Genomic DNA, 21,734 nt, shown 5'->3' on the forward strand with positions numbered 1-21,734 from the left:
AGTCCCTATGGCCCTGATCCTGCAAAGGGACAGATCCCGCCATGGAATCCCATTCACTGGGAGTCTACATAGACAAAGAAGTCTTGAGGGGGTCTGTGCTGGATTGGCCTCTCAAGCCTGACCTACACTAGAAAGTTAAGTCAACCTAGCGACGTCAGTAAGGGGAGTGAAAAAGCCACCCTGCTGAGCGCTGTAGTTAAGCCAACCTAAGCCAGAGCGTAGACAGTACTAGATCGACGGAAGAATTCGCCTGTTGACCTAGCTACCCTCTCTCGGGGCGGCGGAGTAGTTAGGCCGACAGAAGGATCCCTCCTGTCAGCGTAAGGCGTGTCTACAATACACTGAAGTGCTAGAGCAGTGCAGCTGTGCCACTGTAGTGTTTCAGGTATAGACAAACAAGCCGGTAGGTTGGACAGTTGGCAAAACCCATCCATAAATGAATCTATGCTGATTTATACCCACCAAGGAGCCGACCCTCAGAGTGTCACCAACGCTAGCTAGTCACTCTCCAGTCTACACAATAGACCCAAGAGAGGAGCCAAGTGCAGCTCACAGCTCCACATACAGCTTTTCTGACCAAACACAGACCTCCTCTAGAAACGGATAGGTTTTATTATCTGGATTCATCCTCCTCTCTACATTTTTGTAGCTAGTCTTTCAGTCTGTAAGCAAGTAACATGTTGCCCTTCTGTAGCTCCCGCCATTTGAGGACTGCTAAGCACTTGACAATCGTTAAGGAACTGGGCCTCACAGCCAGGGCCCAAGCATAATTTTTTCAGGCCCAGTACAAACTCGTAACACAGGCCCCTTTCCACACACCTCCCACAATCCCCCATCCCATACCTACCATCTCATGAGCCATGAACATTTTTTTCCTCGTGGTAATGGGGGTCGCAGCCTGGGCTGGGACCCCCAGGGCTTCTGGGTCCTGGTAACATAATCCATTTATTTCACTGTGCCAGTTAATCAATGGGTCTAAGACCTGCTTCTGTGAATAAGAGTTTGCAGAGGAAGGCTCTAAGGTTGATTTGTTTCCAAACCGACACTGGCTAAATGAGTGGAAATCTAGGGATTATTGTTTAAAGGAAATTATATTTCACCATAAATGAACAAAAATATTCAGAAAAACAATTACTTTCCATGCATGATTTCAGTGACAGATGGGATCTTCCACGATTCAGATTGTCCATCTCATGAAATATGTCTATTCACTCTTCTTTCTGAGTCTCCCCCTTCAGCCTTTGGACAGGCAACAATAAAGACTCGCTCTGGTTAGCACTGTCTTTCCACACAGAGGCTTCTCGAGTGGCCATTAAGCAGTGGGCCAGCTATTGGCTCCTTTCCTGAGATGCAGAAGGAGTCAGAGGAACAATCTTCTCCAATGGTTGTAAAGCATAAGCCACCCAGTGCAGTGAAGGGGGGAAAAAAAGTGGGTTCCCAATAAACGCCCTTCACTAGTTACCCTGCAAAGCCATTTTTTAAATTCTCATTCAAAAAGCTGAAGTGAAATCAACACTAATTGCTCTTCCAGTTTCCGTGAGCAGAGTGGGGGAGGGATGTGCTGTGCCCCGGTCGGAACAGCCTACAGGTACTTTCAAAACAACAATTACATCTTAAAACTATGAGCAGATTTAACAATCAGACTCTAAAGAATTAAACATTATACAAAGATTTCAACATTTTTGTTGTTCCTCCCAAAAGTCCATGGTCGAGCCATGCAGTCCGGTGCAAAGGTCGTGTTGCTATGGAAATGACCTGCAAGAAATTTGTTGCCTGAGAGCAGCATAAGTCACGCGAGCAGGGCAGGCTAAACGCCAAGACCGTTGATTCACAATCTTGTCAGGATTTTGCTGCTTGTGTTGGCTTCACTTTAGAATGAGTCAAAGTATCACCGGGTCTATGTTCGCCCTTTAAAAGTGTTCATGCAGGTGTAGCTTCCAGAAAACTTGTGGATTTCTTCAAGTGCTGACTGAGGGAGAATGCTGCAGAGGAAGCAGAGGGAAAGAAAATAAACACACCATGTAACCTTTTCATCTGTTCTAATGAGAAGACATATGCAAAAACACACACGCAAGATGGGGTGACTACTGTGGCATGACGCAGTAACCTTTCAATCGGAAATACCAAGCGTCCAGTCTCACAACTTGCTGTGTTTCCAACAACTTCACTGGGATCTGAAGTTAATCAGAACCTGGCATGACTGACCCTACGGGAGAAAGTGCTACAGAGTTTTTTCCTACTAAGAGACAGCTTATTAAACAGGCCCTGGGAGAACCATGTAACCTGTAAGACAGCATCAACCCATCTCTCTTAAATTGCAAGATTCTGTTCAATATTATAAACATTGAGAATTTATAAAGAGAATCAATCTATACATTTAGCTTGCTATCTATCTGTTTAGGTACCTTTTTCATCACATTTCTATTTCTTTTTCTATCTTTCTATTTACCTCTTTCATCACATAGTTCTGGTATGACTGAAGTGCTATTTTCCTGTTGCCTACTGTGCTGAGAAGCTAAGTGACTCATAACAAATAATATATTTGACAGATGCCCATTTTTTTCTGATTGTAAAGTATCCACAAACTGATTGAGATTTTCTCAAATGTATTTGGTATTCGAAGCTATTTAACATATGTTAAGAATTGTATTCACTTTTGGCTACCTATCTGAAATCTGGGACAGGTCTTTTAGTTGCAATTGGTCACATAAGTCATACGGCAGTATTTCAGTTCTCTGATTGGATGAGCTATATTTTTAGAAGGTTTCTGGTGTGCATGCTCACAGAAAGTAAATTTAAAATGTGCTTTCCTCAATTATTTCAGAGAGAGAGACGAGGATTCACTTTCTGCAAACAGTTTAAAGGTCCGTTAAAAAAGTGATCACATAAAAATAATTAATTTTGGTTTACATTTTTATGTTCTCATAGCTTTACAGAAATAGTGGTCTCTAAACAGATATGTACATTTTGTACAGTTCCTGGAGTCTGGAGAGGGGCTTACTAAATAAAAATCAAATAGATAAATGTGTTAAGAAATTTCCTGGAAACGGGTTGTCAGTACAGATCTCAGAGATCTTGAGTTGTGAGGGCTGAATCTGCTTCCACATTGGGGGAACATACTCAGACGTAACAAGCTTAAGACCGCTCTACAAAGGGAACCTTGCAAAGTTTTCTCTCCGTCCTTGATGCCCTCTGTCTTCTGTGGGAGGGGACACTCTGGCCCTAGGTGATTACTGTATTGTGTGACTACCAAATTGAGATTTGCCTTGGCGGACAGAAAACAGATTTGCCTCCCACCCCTGCCCGAAGGGTAAAATGAGTGGGTCAGGCAGCCACAGACCAGTGAAATATTTACCTTTTCAAGATGACAAGTACATGCATTGTCCACGGAAGTAGAAGGAAGGCTTGGTTCAGTTGAACAGCTTCTACTGTTCTCCTGGCCACCGTCTCTGGCTTCAGAGGGGGGAAAAGATTGGGGAACCTGAGTGAAGAAATTAAGACGTAAGCTCATTACCTGATTAGGGTGCAGTACTATTCCAGGCCTTGGGCTCTCTGAGCTGCTGCTGGCGGTTGGCACTCAACTCCCCCCCCACTCCCTGAATTTGGCAGGGAGGAGCAGAGAGAGGATGAGATCCTGGTTCTATCACTCGTTACCCAAACTAGCAAAGCGGGGCTGGCACCAGGGCTGCTGGGAACGTATGCTGCATTCTATAAGAGGACATAGCAGAGGCCACTCCGTCCTTTCTCTCTCCTGCCTTTTTCTTGGATTCATTTATTGGCAGGTGAGAGACAAAAAAACAGGTGAATTTACTCCTCTTAATACCAGGAACATGGACTTCCAGGTGTTAAGGGCAACCTCCCATTGCACCATTCACCAAGGCTGAGGGTGCACAAAGCCTGTTAGTGGTTCTTATCAAAAGATGCAGATCAACCACTGGTAATGGGTTAATTTGGCTAGTCATTAGCCTCTTGAATAGGGTTAAAACTTGTGTAGGAACAGGCCACGGTCCAGTGCTGTTCTCAGTGCTCCATTCACTTCAGTGGTGGAGGTCTGAGCCCTTCAATGGGAATAAAGAAGGAACCAGGTTTGTACTGTGGATGCTCAAGTAATCTGTAGGACTATTCTCCCCTTTGAACGACCTCAGTCATCAGTTTGGTTCCTCTGCTCTGATGTCCAGAGCTGGCTCCCCCGTGCAAAGTCACTTCTCATTTTCTCTCTAGCAGCAACTGCCCGGAAGACACCCTCCCATAGGACGAACTGTCCATGTTGGGAGTGTGCCAGCAAATCAGAAGAACCAGTTTGCTGGGTTTCAGGAGGTCTAGAGTGAAGCCTCTGCTCGCAGGCAACCAGCTCAGACATCAAATTCTCTTAAATAAAACTGGCGTTAACTAATGTCTTCAGTTGATTATTCGCAAAATGATGCTTTATTCCATCTCTCCTGGACTGACCTTATTCTCATGCCCTGAAACATCTCTGTGCTGGTGTGGAATGGCAGGACTGTCGTCGCATTCACTCCAGGACAGTCCAGCAATCCCAAGGTCAGGCTCTCCATAAAGGCAAAGGAAGAGGCTTTGGAGATGCAGTAGTCAATGGCACCAGGGATGGCGGACAAGGCCAAGACAGAGTTCAAGCAAACAATGTGTCCATTCTGCAGCTCCAGCATCCGCGGCAGGAAGGCCTTGGTGGTCTGTAGAGGAAAAGAGAAAAACAAAATCTTCATTAAGCAGAGAGACAACAGAAGTTATAGCCACTGAGAAAACAAAGCTAGTGACACGGGGCCAAATTGTGCTTTCAGTTATGCTGGGGTATATGGAGTAACTACATTCAAAGTTCATGATTAAGTTCCCCTTAATATTGAAGGGAGCCTTGCTGCTCTGTGAGTGTTTCCAAAGAGCCTCAGTTAACCTGATTGCATGTGAACAAAACTGCCTCTTTGCTATCACAACACTAAGCCATGCACAAAAATGAAAGGCCATAAAGATCATGCCCCGTCTGCTCTGGTGCACATTATTTAGGAGACAGACCTTCAACACTGAGAGGAGCAACACAAATACATTATTTTTTAATTGATCTAATTAGAAACTGAACGAGTTTAATGCGAGCTCTCCTCCTTGAACAATGCAGCCATGCATCTGGTCATGTTTCTCTCGTGCTCCAGATGTGTGCACCAAGCAGAGCAACTCTGCTCCGCGCGCCTGGGATTTCTCAAAGGAAATCAGCGTTTTTCTTGTAAGTCACAGGGTGGGTTGAAAAGAGCATCAGAGCCTTTATAATTACTGGAAGCCTTTAATATGGTATTTTAGAAGAAGTCACTGAAATCAATTTGAGGGAATCTGTCAAATTCAATTTTTTCCTCAGGCTTCTCTCCTCTGGCCTTTGCCTTTCACATTGTTTTCCCTGGCTCGTTTTCATGTCAGGCTGAGCTTACCAAGCATCGTTTAGAAAAGTCTAGCAGCAGCCAAGGGTTTACTGACTGCAATTTGTCACTCTCATTTCCAAGTCTGAATAAGCTGGATACAGGAGCTTATCTTACCCAGAACTGTCCCAAGGTATTTATGTGTTGTGATTTGAGTAGCGCGTCATCGTCACTGTCCATCAGGCTCTTACCATGAACGACCGCAGCATTGTTCACGAGGATGGTGATATCACCCACCTGTACAAAGAAAAAGAGGGCAGCTGATTGGTTACAGTGAACATCTCTTCTCACAAATACAGCTGTCACTTGATCCTTCTACTGAAGTGGGAATCCATGCCCTCTCCTTAGTTCCTGGCATCTAATATAAAGGGCCTTGTAATCTTTCCAGTTACTGCAACATACCCCAGCTTAAAATAGTTGAGGCACGGATAATTAATGTATGCACAGATGAGTTCTCCTGGTTCTTTTTTCTAGTTTCACAGCATTTTATTTGGCTATTAATGAAATTCTACATAGTTTTGAAACAAAGACAAAGTGCCGTAAATCATTTACCCTTACAAAGAGATGTTCAAAGGGAAAAAGGCAGCTGGAGAGACGGCTGGGAGTGTGAGAAGGACTAGCAATAGATGTATAGTTCAAAGAAGTTCCCCCAAAGGGCTATGATTAGGATTATCTCTCTATATATACATCCCATTGCTAATACATACTATTATAACTAGAATTTCATAATTCTGTCTCAGTCCTATAATATCATCTAGATATTTCAAGAGAAGAGAGGCCAGATTCGTGATGGGATATTTGCTCATTCACAGTTATTTATCTCTGCTCCTTCCACATTCAGCTTCTTGCTGTAGTGTAGGATCCAGCACAAGACCTGCCAGGACTGATTCTCTGCTGTCTTTACACTTTGTGTAAATATTTCTTCTGTATAAAATTGGTGTCAAATGGACACTCGGTGTGAGTGGGCAGAGAATTCTGATTTCATAGCACTTCCGACCTGCTTTGCTAAGATATAAATGTCAAAAGAAGGTTGCAAGCCATTTGGAGAATCAGGCCCTGTATTTCCTACCATAAGGGCAAGAAACAGAAAGGGCCAGGTCCTTGAGACATAGCCAGATACAGAATGTATAACTTTCCATTTTCCTAACCTGCAAGACAATGTTTCCTACTTGCCAATGGTTAGGGGATTTTCTAAGCTCTGCCCATCACTGGATTGACCATGCAGACCAACCTTTTCCCGGACAGCTTTGGCCTGCTGATAGACTTCTTCCCGATTTCCCACATCGCAAATGAAGTAATGGCACTCTGTTCCCAGCATTCTGATCTCCTCTGTGGTTTCCTTAAGGCACTTCTCGGTTCGACCCCACAAGATGATCTACAGCAAGAAACATTTGCTAAAGTAAAATTGTTCCTGTTTTGAATCTGCAGTAATTAAAATCTGTTTCTAACTTGAACAATTTGCCATGGATCATTAATTGCGTTTGCACAGCCAGTTCTGTCACATTGTTTCATTTAGCGCCACGTTGATTTTTAAATGAAAATATTTATGTAACACGTGGGTCTAGGGAACTACAGTGGTGGTGGGGACGGTGGCTAGAGTGAAGTAGCTCCATTGTGATTGTGACTGATGCTCAACGGCCAGGTGAAGGCTTTTTATTTGCAAGCTGTGTAACAGCCAGCACTGAAAATCTGAGCTCAGGGGCCAAATGATTGGCTTGTGCCATAATGCAGTCATTAAATAAGCCAGGCACATGGGCAATTAAAACAAACCAACCAAACCAAACATGATTTCTCAGCTCTAATCCTAATTTTGTCATGCAGTTATGGGGTAGAACTCAGGGAAGTGGATTAGGTTTAGCCCTAAAAACACAGACCCTATATAAACACACTGCATATGATTGCTTGTCGTACATTGACTACTACACTTTGTTATCGCTTCTGCTCCCTAATAAGGTGAAATACAGTTTAGGCAACACATGAAAAGTAACAGGTTAGAATGTCAATAGTTTATCAGCTTTTATTCTAGGTGAATTCCCCATTCAAGAGCATGGAGAAGGGGAAGCCAATACCATACAAAAGAGGAGGAAATTAAGCAAGAAGCTCATTATAAAGCAGTGTTCTGGTTTTCAGGTAGACCCACAAGAGCAAGGACATTCACCATTTAAGGATTTTTGTCTAATGTCTACACTAGCACTCTTGTTGGTCAGGGGTGTGAAAAACCACATCCCTGACTGACATACATTTTCCCGATAGAAGCGTGGGTGTGGACAGCGCTGTGTCAGCGAGAGACTACCACCGCTCATTGGGGGGGTTTAATTATGCCAACCGGAGAGCTCTATTCCGTCAGCATGGAGCAGCAACACAGGAGACCTTACAACAGCACACTGCAGTGGTCCAGCGATGCCACTGTAAGGTCTCAAGTGTAGACACAGACTTTAAGTAAAGCCACAAGCTCAAGCCCTAAGATTCCTAAACCAACTTTGTCTCGGACTTGCTGTCCTGGGGACATTGCAGCACCTAATGGCATATGTGCAGAATAATGGGTCCTCCTTTATTTCAGGCATGCCAGGCGCTGTGGGAACACTGAACACACATCGACAAGGGCATTCTAAGTCAGAAACCTCAATTGTTATCTTTATTTACTTTGCAATGAATACATGCAAGCTCTCATTCAGGACTTATTTCACAAGCTGAGAGCAACATTCAGGATAGAAAGCTTCCTGTAACAAAAATTACAAGAATTCTTAATGGCCAGCTGAATAAGAAATTAAGATGGTCCAACACAGATTTGGTATAGAATGAAGACATAACTGGGGCCACTATGTTCTACATCTCCATGGCACCACGGATGTTAAGAGACAGAAAGGTCCTCAAGTTTATCTTTTTCCAACTAGAATGGACCTTGTAGCACATTTTCTAGTGACTCACACCGTCTATTTTTAAAATCTCTCAAGTGAATGATGCGGCTTTCATCACTTTCCATGGAACATTAAATCCACGGCCTAACAGAACTAACTGATAGGCAACTTTTTTCCCCTGAAACACGCCATACATTTCCCTTTTCTGTAAAGCTTTTAGGGAGTATTTCTATTTCCTCAAATTCTAAGACTCTTGCCCAGGAACCAGTCCACCTCTTCTGCTCTCTAACAGTTACAAATAAACTTCTGAACCTCCATATCACTATAAGTAATCGGAAACTTGTCATTTTACAAAAGTGAAATTAAAGGACAGTGTGCATCCCACAGAGACTTAAATGGCACCGATCTCCCCCTACGCCAGTGGGCAACACAGAAAAAAAGAGGAAGAGAAAATACGCATGTTGCTGATGCTCACAAGTGCAGTTTTGACCATACAGAAAGGCTCATGGAAGATAACATTCTCAATGCAAGTGACTATTCAGGATTAAGGGACTGACACAGCTACAACAACATGGCATATTCAGGATTAAAACAAAAAAGAGACAAGAAATTCCCAGGTTTAAATGCTCCTCCCAAGTGGGTTATTCTGCATAGAAGATTGGAAAATTGGGCTCAGAACAGGAAAGACTTGTAGCTTTAATGATGGTGTCATGCTAATGCCAGTAGAAAATCGTCTGAAATACAGATTTTACATGACTGTGTGATTCAAGCTTTCAGCCTCTGTACTCACTGTGAGGATTAGTATGAACCTGAATGGTATCTATATTTTTAAAGTGTTAAAAAGAAGTACATTTCATGTTTAGGGTTTTAGCTACCTTTGATTTTTGGGTAACCAAGTGTTGAAAGACAAAAAGCTACAGAGGCTGAATTACATAACTGCCCGTAACACAATCCCCGGAGTCAGCTGGATGGCAGGAGCAACAGCACAAGACGACAAGGCATTCAGCATTCCCTGCCCACAATAAATCTCTTGATAAAACTCTCTCTGGACAACTTTGCAATCTTGGACTATATAAGCCACCTCATTATTGGCACAGAGCCTGATTCTCCTTTACACTCTCTGGCAGGGCTCAGGACGCTTCAAGTGCAGTCGAACATGGATAAAAATTGAGCGTATCCTGGTTCCAGCCAACGTCTTTAACCGGTTAAATTTAAAACTAATCCTGTTCTTTAAACCACTGGAGCCTTTATGTATCTCTACCTAGACACACACACACACACACACACACACATACACAGAAATACATAGAAAGATAAAGGAGCTTCTGAAGGGACCATTGTCTCTTTGGAGGCTTGTGGATTGTGCGCCATTTGGCTTCACAATCAAACAAGGTGCTGAATTTCCTTCAAACCAGCTCTGAGTTACACTTTCACACCCATTTGTTCCGAAAGAGTAACCAGAAGATACAGCAACGCAAATCTCTCTAGTTAACCCTACTTTGAAGCTGCTTTGAGAAGAAACGTACTGCATGCAGTCTTGCTGTGATACATAATGATAAAGCTTAATGGAGAGACACTCACATTTCACTGGGGTTGCACGAGGACAACTCTCGGGAGAAAAGAAAAGAAGCCGAACTTCAGTACCATGCACGGGGGCTTGGATGGTTAACAAAAGAGCAGGCAACATTGGGCCAGAGCCATTTTGCTGGAAACCTTGGTTCACAGGGGAGTTGTGTGCAAGGAGAAAATAGGTCTCCAATTTTAAAATGCTTTAAGAAAATATCCACAATGGCTAAAAGTCTGAATAAATTACACGATCATACGTGTAGAATGCTCTCCTAGCCGGCCCAACAGCCCCCTGCCTAAAAGCCATCCTTTTAGCTTGCCTTGACAAGTGTGTGTGTGTTTGCAGATCTCTACGCTTCACCCTGCATCACTAATCCCGACCACCTCCATGAAGCTTGCAAAACTGAAGTTAGCCTTTGTTCAGGATCATCTTGTAGTCATAGCTAGATTGGGTGTCCCTTCCATTTTCCATGCTGTAGATTCTAAGAGAAAGTCAGCAGGTGTGAAATTTCACAAGATTGTAAGTTACTGCTGAACGTGTATTTTTTACATGGTAGCGGAGGAAGAGTGTGACCACCGAGGGAGTTATGAAACATAAAAGGGAGGATATAAAATTCGCTGTGCTTCTCTCACTTGTGTATAAACAGGGAAACAAAATACAGCACTGATGGCTGCTTGCGTAGGCATCAGGCAAAAAAACCTTATGGAATTGTGCATTTCCAGCAGTGGGGAGTTTAGCCTGTTTTCTTGCGGACTGCCACGCTCATGCCCGTCAATGCAACTGGTGAAAAAGTAACAACAACAACGGAAGAATGGGAGAGAGAGAGAGAGAGCCGGGTGGGGGAACCAGCCAAGGCAAGAAAATGACCTCTCCTCCCCAGCTGTCTGGGCCATCACACAATGGACAGATAACAGGAAACAGATTTCTCTCTCCGTTTCCGTCGTCAGCGCAACTTTCTGCTTCGTTGCCACTTGTGTGAGTCGGATGGGGACCAGCTGACGTGGAATGATGTCAGGAAACATTCGGTGAAGAGTTGTATGAGCCGGGGATGAGTGCTGCATTATGATGCAAGTGTGGGAGATGGTCATATTTTTTAAGCCTGTAATGGTTATTTGGGGACCTTTAATACCCTGAGGGCTAGTCTTGCAAAATGACTCCATCAAAATGTGGGCTGTTCTGGAAGCATTGGGTGTGGTGTGGTGCCCTTGCCACAGCTCCAGCTCCTCTGCTTCTCTTCTTTTAGTTTTCCCAGTCCATGGTACTGCCTACAGGCAGAGTCCCTTAGCCTTTGTGGAGGAGAAAGTAATGGCTACAAGACCAACCTTCGTTGGGAAGCGTCAGGGTTGCTTGCTGTATCGTGAGTGGCTGGAGAGGTTTCCTACAGCCATTTCTGCTGCTTTTAGTGATGGGCAAAACTCAGAATGACTCACTTCTATGTCTAGTCAAAATGTCTTTGGTCTAGAACCAGGCTGAACTCTCTCACAAGACCAGGCTCTCATGTGAGGCTTTCCGTCTCTGGCTGACATTTGGCCAGAAGTCTGAGTTGGCGCAGTCCTAATTGTCCTGTATCTCTGCCTCTTTAGAGCTCAAATCCTGACCCACCAATGCACCAGCAATTTCAGCTGCTGCTGCAGCCTGAGGCCTGAAAGAGCATCCATTGCTCCTGAACTCCATCGTCAGAGTGGGTGTCGGCCAGTAGCTGCCTGTCGTCATTACTTCTGTTCTCTCCTCCACTAGTGTGTCATGGTTTCGGTACCATTATTGCCTTTTTCCTGGGGGCTTCTCCACTGTTCTTTCCCAAGGAGTTTTTGCACCACCCTGCTCATAGGAGCTGGATTCTTCTGAATTCAAGCCCCTCCCCAACGCTTTTGCAGTTTGACATTTCCTGTTGATCACCCCGGTGAGGTTGCATCGTATCACGTCACGACCAACCACAGCGAGATGCAGAGTCAAAGGTCGTCTTCGATGCCCCAATTGCTTCCAAATAAGCCCTTTACTGGGCTCTGGCTATTAAATGTAAGAACCCCTGCCTCTGTTTTGCTGATGTTTGCTCTTGCTGGTCTGTAGATGAGCAAACCTGGTGTTCTCTGCACTGCTCTGACACCCCTAAGTACCTTTGCACCTTATGCTAAAAGGCAGCCTTACGAGAGTTCGCTCCGCTTTCTCTTATTGAAAAGAGCATGTAGTTAGCTTTTAAACGCCCCAAACTTGAGAGGTGTCTGGATCTGGAGTTCAGGGAACGGCCCGTTTTAAAGATAGGAGGCATTTGCAAAATGCAGATGGGCGTTGGGACTTCGAATGCCCCAAAGTTCTGAGGTTTTTTCTGGGATTCCGGTTTGGACACCCGGATTAAAATGTAAGCATTTTGTCCCAAACTGGGGACTAAATTGGCAGCTAAATGCTAGTGAGAGAAATCCTCTGAGCGTAAGGAATTCTTGCCTTAGAAAGAGCGAGGTAGCGGAGTGAAGGAGACAGAGAGACACTGTTCCTTATTACACGGCATGTCAGGATGTTGCACAGCCGTCCATTCATAGTTTGGGAGGTGGAGCGTGGGGGGAAGGAAAATTTAATCTTCATCATGAAGAAGTTATTGGACAGATGGTTTCCCATCCTGGAAAGAATCCAGCCACCATGTCTTCTCTCCCCATCCGCTCCTGCCCCCTCCCTACGGCACTAGACACGCTCTCCTTTCAAAAAGTTACTGACCAGAAAATTGTTGAGGGCAGCGGCCCAGCGAGGCAGTTAATCCCCGCTGAGGCAGGGCTGCTCAGAGAGGCTTCCTGCCCTGTTGTTACCTCTGGGTGACCCCAGTGGTTGGCAGTCAGGGAGGCAGGTGGAATGTTAAAGCAATCGCTTGGGCTACCAGCGACAGGGGTGGTGGAGGGATTCTTCCTGCTAGTGAAATATTGGGAGATTTATGATGGCAGAGGAACTTCATACGGCTTCCCCTGAATTAACTTGAGAAGTAGCTAAGGGCTGCGACGTCCCAGCTCACTGCAGATTTCCCCAGGATTGATTCTCAAGTTCGGTTTGCAAAACATGCCCTATCACTTTATCTTCCCCTCTCTGGCAAATCACCGAGCTCCTTATCTGGCTCTAGGAGAATCATCCCAGCCAGAGCGACAGGCTCAACAGGCGGTGTCGGACTCTTAGGAATCTTTAACTCTGAGCTTTAGGGTGATAATGAGACATGCTCCCAGGATGCTCTAGCTGCCCGAAAGGTAAGAGTATCCAACTGAGGGCTGTGCTGCCTGTTTGCCAGGAGCTTAAAGGCCACCTGTTGGTGCAAATCCTAACCTTCCCTCATCAGACAAGTCAATGGGAGTTATCCTGTTGACTTCCACAGCACTAGGCATGGCCATCACTTAGTATAAACTGGTGCAGATTTCAGCCACCACCATCCTGAACACAGACAGGCCACCCATGGAATGACCTGCTCCAAGCAGATTTTGATTGCATCCCTGTAGAACAATGTGGGTTACATTTGATTCATCAAGAGTTTGGCGGCGGGGGGCACTTTCAGTGATGTCACATGCGTGATGTCAATGTGGCTTATTCACAGCTTTCAGATGTCCTCCAGGGGATGTCACACCATGGGAAGCAGAGCAAGAATAACACAAGATTTTACTGGAGTGAAGAAGAGGGCCTGAAAAAGGTATATTTTAAAGAAAGAAAGGAAGAAAGAAAGGTCTGCAGACCAATCTATAATCCCAGTCCTTTAAATATCTATTACAGGGGTTTTTACAGTCATATGAGCGCATTTGCAAAGCTATTTAATCTATGGCCCAAATTCATTGCTGGCATAAACTGGGACAACACCAGAGCAATGTCATCCTTTTACATCAGTGCTGAATCTGGCCCTAATATTCCACAAATCCAACATATTGCGCTAACCTCTGCCCATCAAAGAAACTACCAGTTCACTAAGAAAGGGCTGGAAAAGAGTCGACAGCTGGAACAGTTTTGAGAGAGAACATCTCCCACTCTATGTTTGTCAGGGGGTGCTTTAATAGACATCACAACAACTCTACATAATGGTTAACAGACGCAAAGTTCCATCCCCAAAGTGGTAACATTTCAGGGTGGATTAAGCAATCTTGTTTGTATATCAGTTTGAAGACATTCTGTGATAAAGGTGTCTTTTATAAAGATATCAGAGCCCTTCCCACCTTGATGTCATTATTGCTAGCCTCACAAATCAAAAGAAACCATAGCATCTCCTAGCCACAGATTACTAGAGATATTCCGGGTGGGTAGAATAACACATTTCAACCTCCTTCCTCTGCCAGAGAAACAAAAGTTGCTCTGTTTGAGCTGGCATTTGCAATTGCCCAAGCTGTTACCCATGTTTAAACAGAGAGTCTTTGTGTGCCCAGTACTGAAAGATTCTGCGTGACCTTAGGAAATACAAAGTGCAGATAATCCAGAGAAGTATTTCAGCTTTATCCCAGTATATCTACAGAGCCTTAGCATTTATGCCTCAGAATTAGCCTCCCAAAGACACACATTTCAGTATATCCTATATCCTGGGAGAATTTTCTACCTCCTGGATCCAGGGTGCCTAGGCCCTACAGCCTGAAAAACATTAACATATTTTGGTTTTAATGTTATATGGATTTTCTTCCCCACTCCTTCCACTCCCTTGCCCCCTGGGTAAATGCAGACAAGTTAGTTCAGGAGTACTTCACAGGAGAAGCATGCTGAAGACATGATTACAGGCAGAGTGGGAGGTGTGGCTATTCAGAGTGAAAAAATCAACCTTTGCTTTAGAAAGAAAAAAAGAGAGTCTATTGATGCCTGGAGTAGATCAAAATATTTAACCCAACCCCTTGGTGAAATTTGTAAGAACTGTAAGCAAATAAAGCAGGATGATGGCAAAGTTCTGCCAGTTCCTATATTAGAAAGCAATCAAAAGTGCAGGGGGGAGGGTAGAAATGGAGAGGCCTTAGTAATGGGGGACCGAGACAGGTAAGAGGGTAGCTCCAGTTAGCCATTTTATGTAGGATCACATTAGCTAGCTCGAACTAACATACACACAGGAAGTCATATATTAGCACACGCTACCCTGGTCACGGTAAAGCCTAGGGGAGCCGAAATATTGGTGAATTTAAGTATCACAAAGGCGTCTGCTACATTCTACTGGGAACACCTCTGTGAAGGGTAATGAGGACTTGATCTCATTCTGCTCTCATACACGTTTTTACACTGGGCTAACTCCGCTGACATCAGTGGAGTTACTCTGGATTTACACTGGTCCTAGTGAGCAGAGTCAGGTCCAAAGTCTTGAGTTGAAGGCTAACTCGAGGACGAAAAACAGATGTTAGAGACAGAGTTATGGAAGACAATAGATAAGAAATGAAACAAGGGGCTGGGGTTATATCAGGGTGCAATTCTTAAGGCTGGGCCTTCCAAAGGAGACTAAGGTGTAAACTCGCACTGAATTTCAGCAGAATTTGGGTGCCCTCGCGTTTAGGTTCCTTTGATAATCCCAGCCCCTAAAGCTTTATTACACACAAGGGGTAAATTAAGCCACACCTGCAACATTTAACACTAGCTAAAACACACATTTATTTTTTGAGTGAAGGGGGGGGGGGCGCAAACAAACAGAATGAGCACAAATATTTTACACAATGCCCTGAAGCTACCCCCCCGTGCACCATTTCTCTGATTGCTACAGAGCACGGCATCATTGCCACATCAGGAGGGAACGCTGAGCAACGAAGAATGAAGGTCAAGCGAAGACTATGAAAGGCATCCATCTAACCGCAATAAAATGAGAGGCCTTCTGGACTCCCAAAGCCAGGAGGTACTTTCGTTTACAACAGAGTAAATGCAGAGTAACTACTGATGTGAGCAGAGATATGCTGGATTTACACTGGAGTGAAGGATCTGATCTCACGCCCATTGAGGTTAATGGCAGTTTTGCTACTGATGTCCATGGGAGCACAAAGTGGGTCCTAACTGAGATCAGTTTTAGCTATTGAGCCCATGGATAGTTGAGTTATTCTGACTAGGAGAGCAGTCCATGGCATCTTCAGAAAATGCGGCGTTAATGTTGTTCCAGGTTGACTCTGCCTGACTATACAAGTTACTCTGAGGCTCCGCCTCTCGGAAGTCTTTGCTTTTGTCGTTTCCCGCTTTCCTCTCCTTCCAGACAGGAAAGAACACAATAAAACAAAACTCTTCTGTCGCCTACCCAGGCCACTCTTCATCTCCGAAAGCTCCAGATGCAGCCTGGTGCCCTCCTGCAGCACAGCTGCGATCCATCACAGAGCACAACCAAAGTCATCTCCTTTCCTTCCTCCATCACAAATGTGCCTTCCTCCAGCTGCTGTCCGAACACCAAACAGATGTAAAGTTTCCATCCTCTCTGAAGAAGTCTTTTACATCTGGAGGCCAGGGGTCAGATCCTCAGCTGGAGGAAACTGGCATTTCTCCATTGACCTCAGGGGTGCTCTGGTGATTTACACCTCACGTGGACCAGACCCCAAAAGGTTAAATAAAAAGGTTCTTTTTTATGGCAAACTCAGCGTGGACGGGCTGTCCTTTGTATCTGGCCTTGCAAAGCATCACACACAGTCAGCACTCAACAGAGAGCAAATAATGGGATCCACACCCTATTGTAATAGGATCCCCAGAGGCACACGGCCAGTTGGGACTCCAACCAGGAGGTGGGAAATCCCTGCTTGGTGTGGAGTTGATGCAGTGGTTCTCCACCATCCTTGGTAACAGGCAATGTGGCCAAGGAGAAAAGGGTATAGCTCGAGCATTTTTGGGTTGCTAAACTGACCTTTGAGGCTACTCTATCTTATCGGGGCGGTGCCACAAAGGTGGCCAAAAGCATCCCTTGGGTCCCGTGCTCAGTGCAGCTTGGCCAAGCCTGAGAATCAGCCCCAGTAATTCTAAGTCACATCAATTAAACAAACTAGGTAGGCTCAGTTTTGTTCCTCCAGGTGAATCTGTTACTCGTTTGCAGTCACTGGAATCACCCAGCAGCTGGCAGACTTTGCGAGGCAGCTTGCATAACGACCGCTTTCTAATAACCAACAGCCCTGACTTTTGTAGTAACTAACATTTATTAAGGCTCTTTGAATAAAATCAAAGACTAGACTCAGAACTCTGACTTTTCTATCTTTAATTTTGACTTACCGAAACCCAAATAATTGTGTTAAAAATCACTTGTGGGGGTTGTTACGCTACTCATTTAAACACAAACCAGATTCCAGATCTCAAATGTGTCCCCCTTTTCCCCACAGGATGGGGAGAAGCAACTGAAAACCACGAGTAGTATGAAGACACCTGCTCCCAGTAAAGCTAAATCACTTGTTCAAGGGAGGCCTTCCTTGCTATATTGGAAAAAGCACTTCGATTTTCTGTCTACATACAGGACTGTAAGACTATTTCCCTCCGTTGGCATGAACAAATGCCTTCTGGTCTCATAATCAGGAGTATCTGACAAGATGTGGTCCCATGCTGATTTCTCTCCAGTGTTTTTTTCCAGTCGCTTTCGTCTGCAACATAAACTGCAACTGCAGATTGCACAGAGAGCAACATTTCTTCTCAGTGCTGTTGTATAGAACAGTTGAGGAAGAGGAAGGGTGGGTTGTTTGCAAGAAGAGGTCATGCAGGAGTCAGCCTTTACAATCCTATTAACACTGGGACAGGGTCAACTGGAGTGCACGTTCCAACAAAAGCACCAAGTGGCCACAAGCTGTCACACTGCAAAGGTTCCTGGAGGCATTTGTGGGGGAAAAGAAATGACAGCTTTTTAACAGTCAGTTTCTGCCACACAATGTGCTAGAAACTTGCCTCAGCTCTGGGAAATTAAAGCACACAAAGAAACATTCTCTGCCTGCAACTAGTGGAAAGCAAAAGGGAGTGGCACACTTGTGGGGATTTAAAAAAAAAAAAAGTATTTTCGGTACTGCTTTGAAAATTTCTAAGTGAGAAAAATACAATGCTCCATTTCGTAAAAATAACTGCTATGCCCTGTCCAACTTTTGAAACTATTAGTGTTTGGATAGACCGGCCAGGTTTGTTAAATATGCGTAATCAGAGATTTCACTCCATTTAATAAAATCATGAGAAGTGATATGTCACGGGTAGTGTCTAGATGCTCAATCTGTACATCTGTAACACGCTGGTAAACAGAGATATCGGATGATTATATTACTGTATAATGTTTCTTTAAACGAAAGTTCACTATTGTAAGGTTTATTGTATTGTCTCTGATGTCTCATGGCAAAGATCTGGTAACCTGTTCAAACTTCCTAAATCAATAGTTAAAAAAAACCCAAAATAATCGGCTATGCTGCAGCTCTCTCCAGCCCCTTTGCAAGACGTGCCACTAGCTCACATAACCCACATTCAGATGAAAATATCCACAGAGATCTCACGAAATTGTGAGGGGATAAAGATGCAGGTGCAGAAAGCGCTACGGTAGCAGACAGGAACGAGAGAAAAGTCAATGAACAAAAACCTAAAAAGAGTGTCAAAAGTTATTGGGTCTGCCTTGGGAAAATGATTTGATCCAACATCAACATACTGAACGGTGCTGCCTTTTGCATCTTTTTTCTGAATTCAGCATTGTTATTATTAATTATTATTATTATTATGCACTGCACATAACTCCCAGGATAATAGGAGTCCACAGAACACAATACGGCGCAGGTTAAAACGTGAGTGCAACAGCCTTATACATTAACTGCAATAAAAAAAGTTAACCTGACAGTAAGAGTTAGCCCATTTATTTTTGTAAAGCAAGAAACAGCAGAGTTTAGTTTGCCCATTTATTCTGTGATAGCACCAAGCCTTAGGGTAAAGGGAAATGTAAAATTCAAAGGTTAGTCATGACTGGTTACATAAGTCACATGGTATTGTTTCTGTCCCCTGACTGGATGAGCCTAATTCTTAAAATCAGGTTTCTGGTGTGACTGCTAATGGAAAAGGAATTGAAACTGTGTTTTCCCTGTGCATTTGCACGTACAAGCTGTCCAACAGGCGCAGAGAAAACAAACAATATCTGTGGAAAGAATAAAAAAAAGAGGGGGTAGGCACAAACACAACTGGAGTGAATTTTTTAGGAATTTGCATGTACATTTGTTTAACATTTTCCCCTAGAATTCACCCAACTCTGTTACTGACTTTGGGCTTGATTCTATGGAGGGGCTAAGTGCGCTCAACTTCTACTGAACTGTCTACTGAGGGACAGTTAAAGTTACAGTTGAGGACAATTAGCCCTTCCTACGAAATGCTCAGAAGCTCTCTTGATTGGACCCTTTAAATTCAAGCTTTAATACTTACTACATAAAATTTATGTTGACTGAAATATACAGACCAAAAACGGATGCTGGCTTTAATTTAGAATTTTCTTAATTTTAAGTTGTTTTAAATTAAAACATTACTGCTATTTTCAGTGTTCTATTTTTTTTTTTTTTTTTTTGTGGGCAATATGGAGAAATTGGGGAAGAGTTTTATAATAAGAACTGTACACAAACCAGGTGATATATTAAAAAAGGCAGATGAATTAACTCTCGGATACTCGGATGATTCTAAACTTTGGCAGTGGATCTGTAAATGAAGTTCTGTGAACTGGAGCTGGGATCTGCACAGCATTGTTGCCAAGTCCTGCCATGATGCATCATTATGGCTTCATTGCAATCCAGGGGATTTTGTGTTTTATTGCACGGTCACAATGGGAGAATCCAAAGGAGGGTGACAAAAAGAATAAATGGATTGGAGTCTCTGACCTATGAAGAGAGCCGAAAGGAATTTATACAGCTCAGAGGAAAGACAAAGGGGGATATGATAGCCATCTATAAATAATTGAGAGGGAATGACAAGGAAAAAAAGGAGAAGATTTAAGGTCTCAGAGGAGAGGAAAATATAACTAGGAGCAATGGCCTGAAACAAAACAAACAGAGAAAATTTTAGCAGGAACAAATTTCTAACACTGAGATCAATTAATCAATATTGTTTACTTGTATTCTATTAGTGCCCACAATGTGTAGGCACTGTCTGCACACCCAGGAGACATAGTTCTTTCTCAAAGAGAATAATTTGAGGGAACACTGAGATATTTTAAAGTAGACTACTTTTTTTTTTTTGATATCCAAGAGTAGGGCCAAATTATGCCCTCATTTACACCTTGTGCAACCACATGGGGCCAAACTCTCACTTACTCTAGATTCGCACTGGTGTAACTCTAAATATATTGGGAGTTGCTGGGATTTCACCCCAGTGTAGTTGGGAGCAGAATTAGGCCATTGACTTTAGTGGGGTGTGTTGTAATAATTGTGATCCAGCAGTCCTACCGCAACTGTGAGTTCAGTTATTGAAAAGTGGGTCTAAGTTCATAAAATGTTACAATTGTCTATAACAATAAATGCTGATAGAAAAACATACAAAAGGGAGACAGAGAGACTGGATTAGTTCAAACAAAACCACCCAAGGACTCTGTTGAAATCATGACTGGCAAAGAACAAAAGATTGCACGTGGAAATAAATGGACCAAAACTGATGTGTTGAAAAGCAGCACTAATTTGTGGACAAACTAATGAGCAATGCACTATTTTGCTCATCATACCTTTTGGGGGTCCTTAATACCCCCCTCATGGAGGGGTCAAAACACTGGGGGACAAGTGGACTAGAAGGAGTGAGTTTTACTATCATGACTGCCACCCCCACCATCTACTGAGACCCCGGGATCCACCATGACATTGGTAAGCCCTCATAGTTCTGATCTTAGAAATGCCCTGCCCAGATTAGGCCAGAGAGAGGGAACTGATGAGATCACCACTTCCACCACCTCTGGCTAAATCCTGAATACCACTGGAATGTGCCCTAACGTGTCTTCTTCCTTTCCCACCTTATTCATTCTCTTTCCTATCTCTTTCCTTTTGCCTTTAGTTAAGAATCTGGCTTAGCTGTCCAAGACTGCATCTTTTGCAACACTGGTGTGAACCCAAGATGACAGCTAACAGCAATGTCCTAAACAGCCTGACACTGATACAAGTTTGCTAGGTCTCAGTGTGGTTGATAAGACCAGGTGCTGTGCCCTTGTTTCTCCAGCAGTGAGGTGGCAGTAAAAGTCAACACCAAAAACAAAAGCTGCATTTCCTAGCATTGCTGGTTTTTTTCTCTCCCCCTTTTACGAGTTTTTTTGTTTTTTCTTCAAGGAAGCAGAATCAAACTTTAGCAACAGCCACAGCGCCAGACCACACAACTAACTTCTCTTTTCCAAAAACGGACAGTTGTCATCATTGTAAAGACTGTCAAATGGGAGGGATTCCTTGCAAAAATCTCTCTACAGCTAAAGTGAAAGGGAGTAAGGGCTATTGTTAAAATAAAAAACTGACAATACATTTTTAATGGTTTTAACTCTTTTTCTGTATCTTTAATAAAAGATTATAAAGATTCCTAATGGTAGTTGCGGCTGTGGGACTAAGCAAGTCAATCTCTCGGTACCTGAAATCTCAAGCCATGTTTAACTGGTTAATGTTGTACAGCGACAAGATCACGTTGACACCTTTAATTCTCTGGGTTCGCTTATTCCATTGAAAGTAACACAACAGGTAAAAGGGATAGAATCAAAGCATTACATGGGGCTGGACTGCTGCCTCCCATAGCAAAGCACACAGGAGGAAGTGAAGAGGGCAGAAATAGTTTATAAGGATCACCTGGTGGAGTTAAGTTCTGAGCTGTTTGTTGAGGGTCGTGATTTGCAGACTAGGCCGTGGAAGTGCATTCACACTCGTTGCAGATCTTCCAGGATCAACGCAAAATCCAGACCCCAGGGGAGCACTAGTGGTCGGTCATCTGTGTGGAGGCCCTGTGCTCACCACCGGCTCTGGAGACTGTATCTCTGCTATGTTCATGCCCCACAACTCCCTG

At 43.8% G+C, this 21,734-nt stretch overlaps 1 protein-coding gene across 2 annotated transcripts in view; it reads right to left on the bottom strand.

The window, feature by feature from the left end:
- Positions 1–883: 883 nt before the first annotated feature.
- The window catches only part of DHRS3 (dehydrogenase/reductase 3), a 41,084-nt gene continuing 20,233 nt past the window's right edge, over positions 884–21,734 (bottom strand). Inside the window, exons 1-6 of one of the 2 annotated variants that reach the window (XM_067567472.1) lie at positions 8,346–9,472; positions 6,649–6,792; positions 5,535–5,654; positions 4,450–4,688; positions 3,356–3,481; positions 884–1,982 (exon numbers count right to left, since the gene is read on the bottom strand). In XM_067567472.1, coding sequence (XP_067423573.1) covers positions 1,898–1,982; positions 3,356–3,481; positions 4,450–4,688; positions 5,535–5,654; positions 6,649–6,735 — 657 coding nt within the window. In that variant the 5' untranslated portion in view covers positions 6,736–6,792; positions 8,346–9,472 and the 3' untranslated portion in view covers positions 884–1,897. Of the gene's footprint in view, positions 1,983–3,355; positions 3,482–4,449; positions 4,689–5,534; positions 5,655–6,648; positions 6,793–8,345; positions 9,473–21,734 lie in introns of those variants that run through there. The other variant, XM_067567471.1, reaches the window with a different exon arrangement.

This window comes from Emydura macquarii, unplaced genomic scaffold, assembly GCF_026122565.2.
Source record: "Emydura macquarii macquarii isolate MOO-44397 ecotype Brisbane River unplaced genomic scaffold, CSIRO-AGI_Emac_v2 contig_2768, whole genome shotgun sequence".
NCBI lineage: Eukaryota > Metazoa > Chordata > Testudines > Chelidae > Emydura > Emydura macquarii.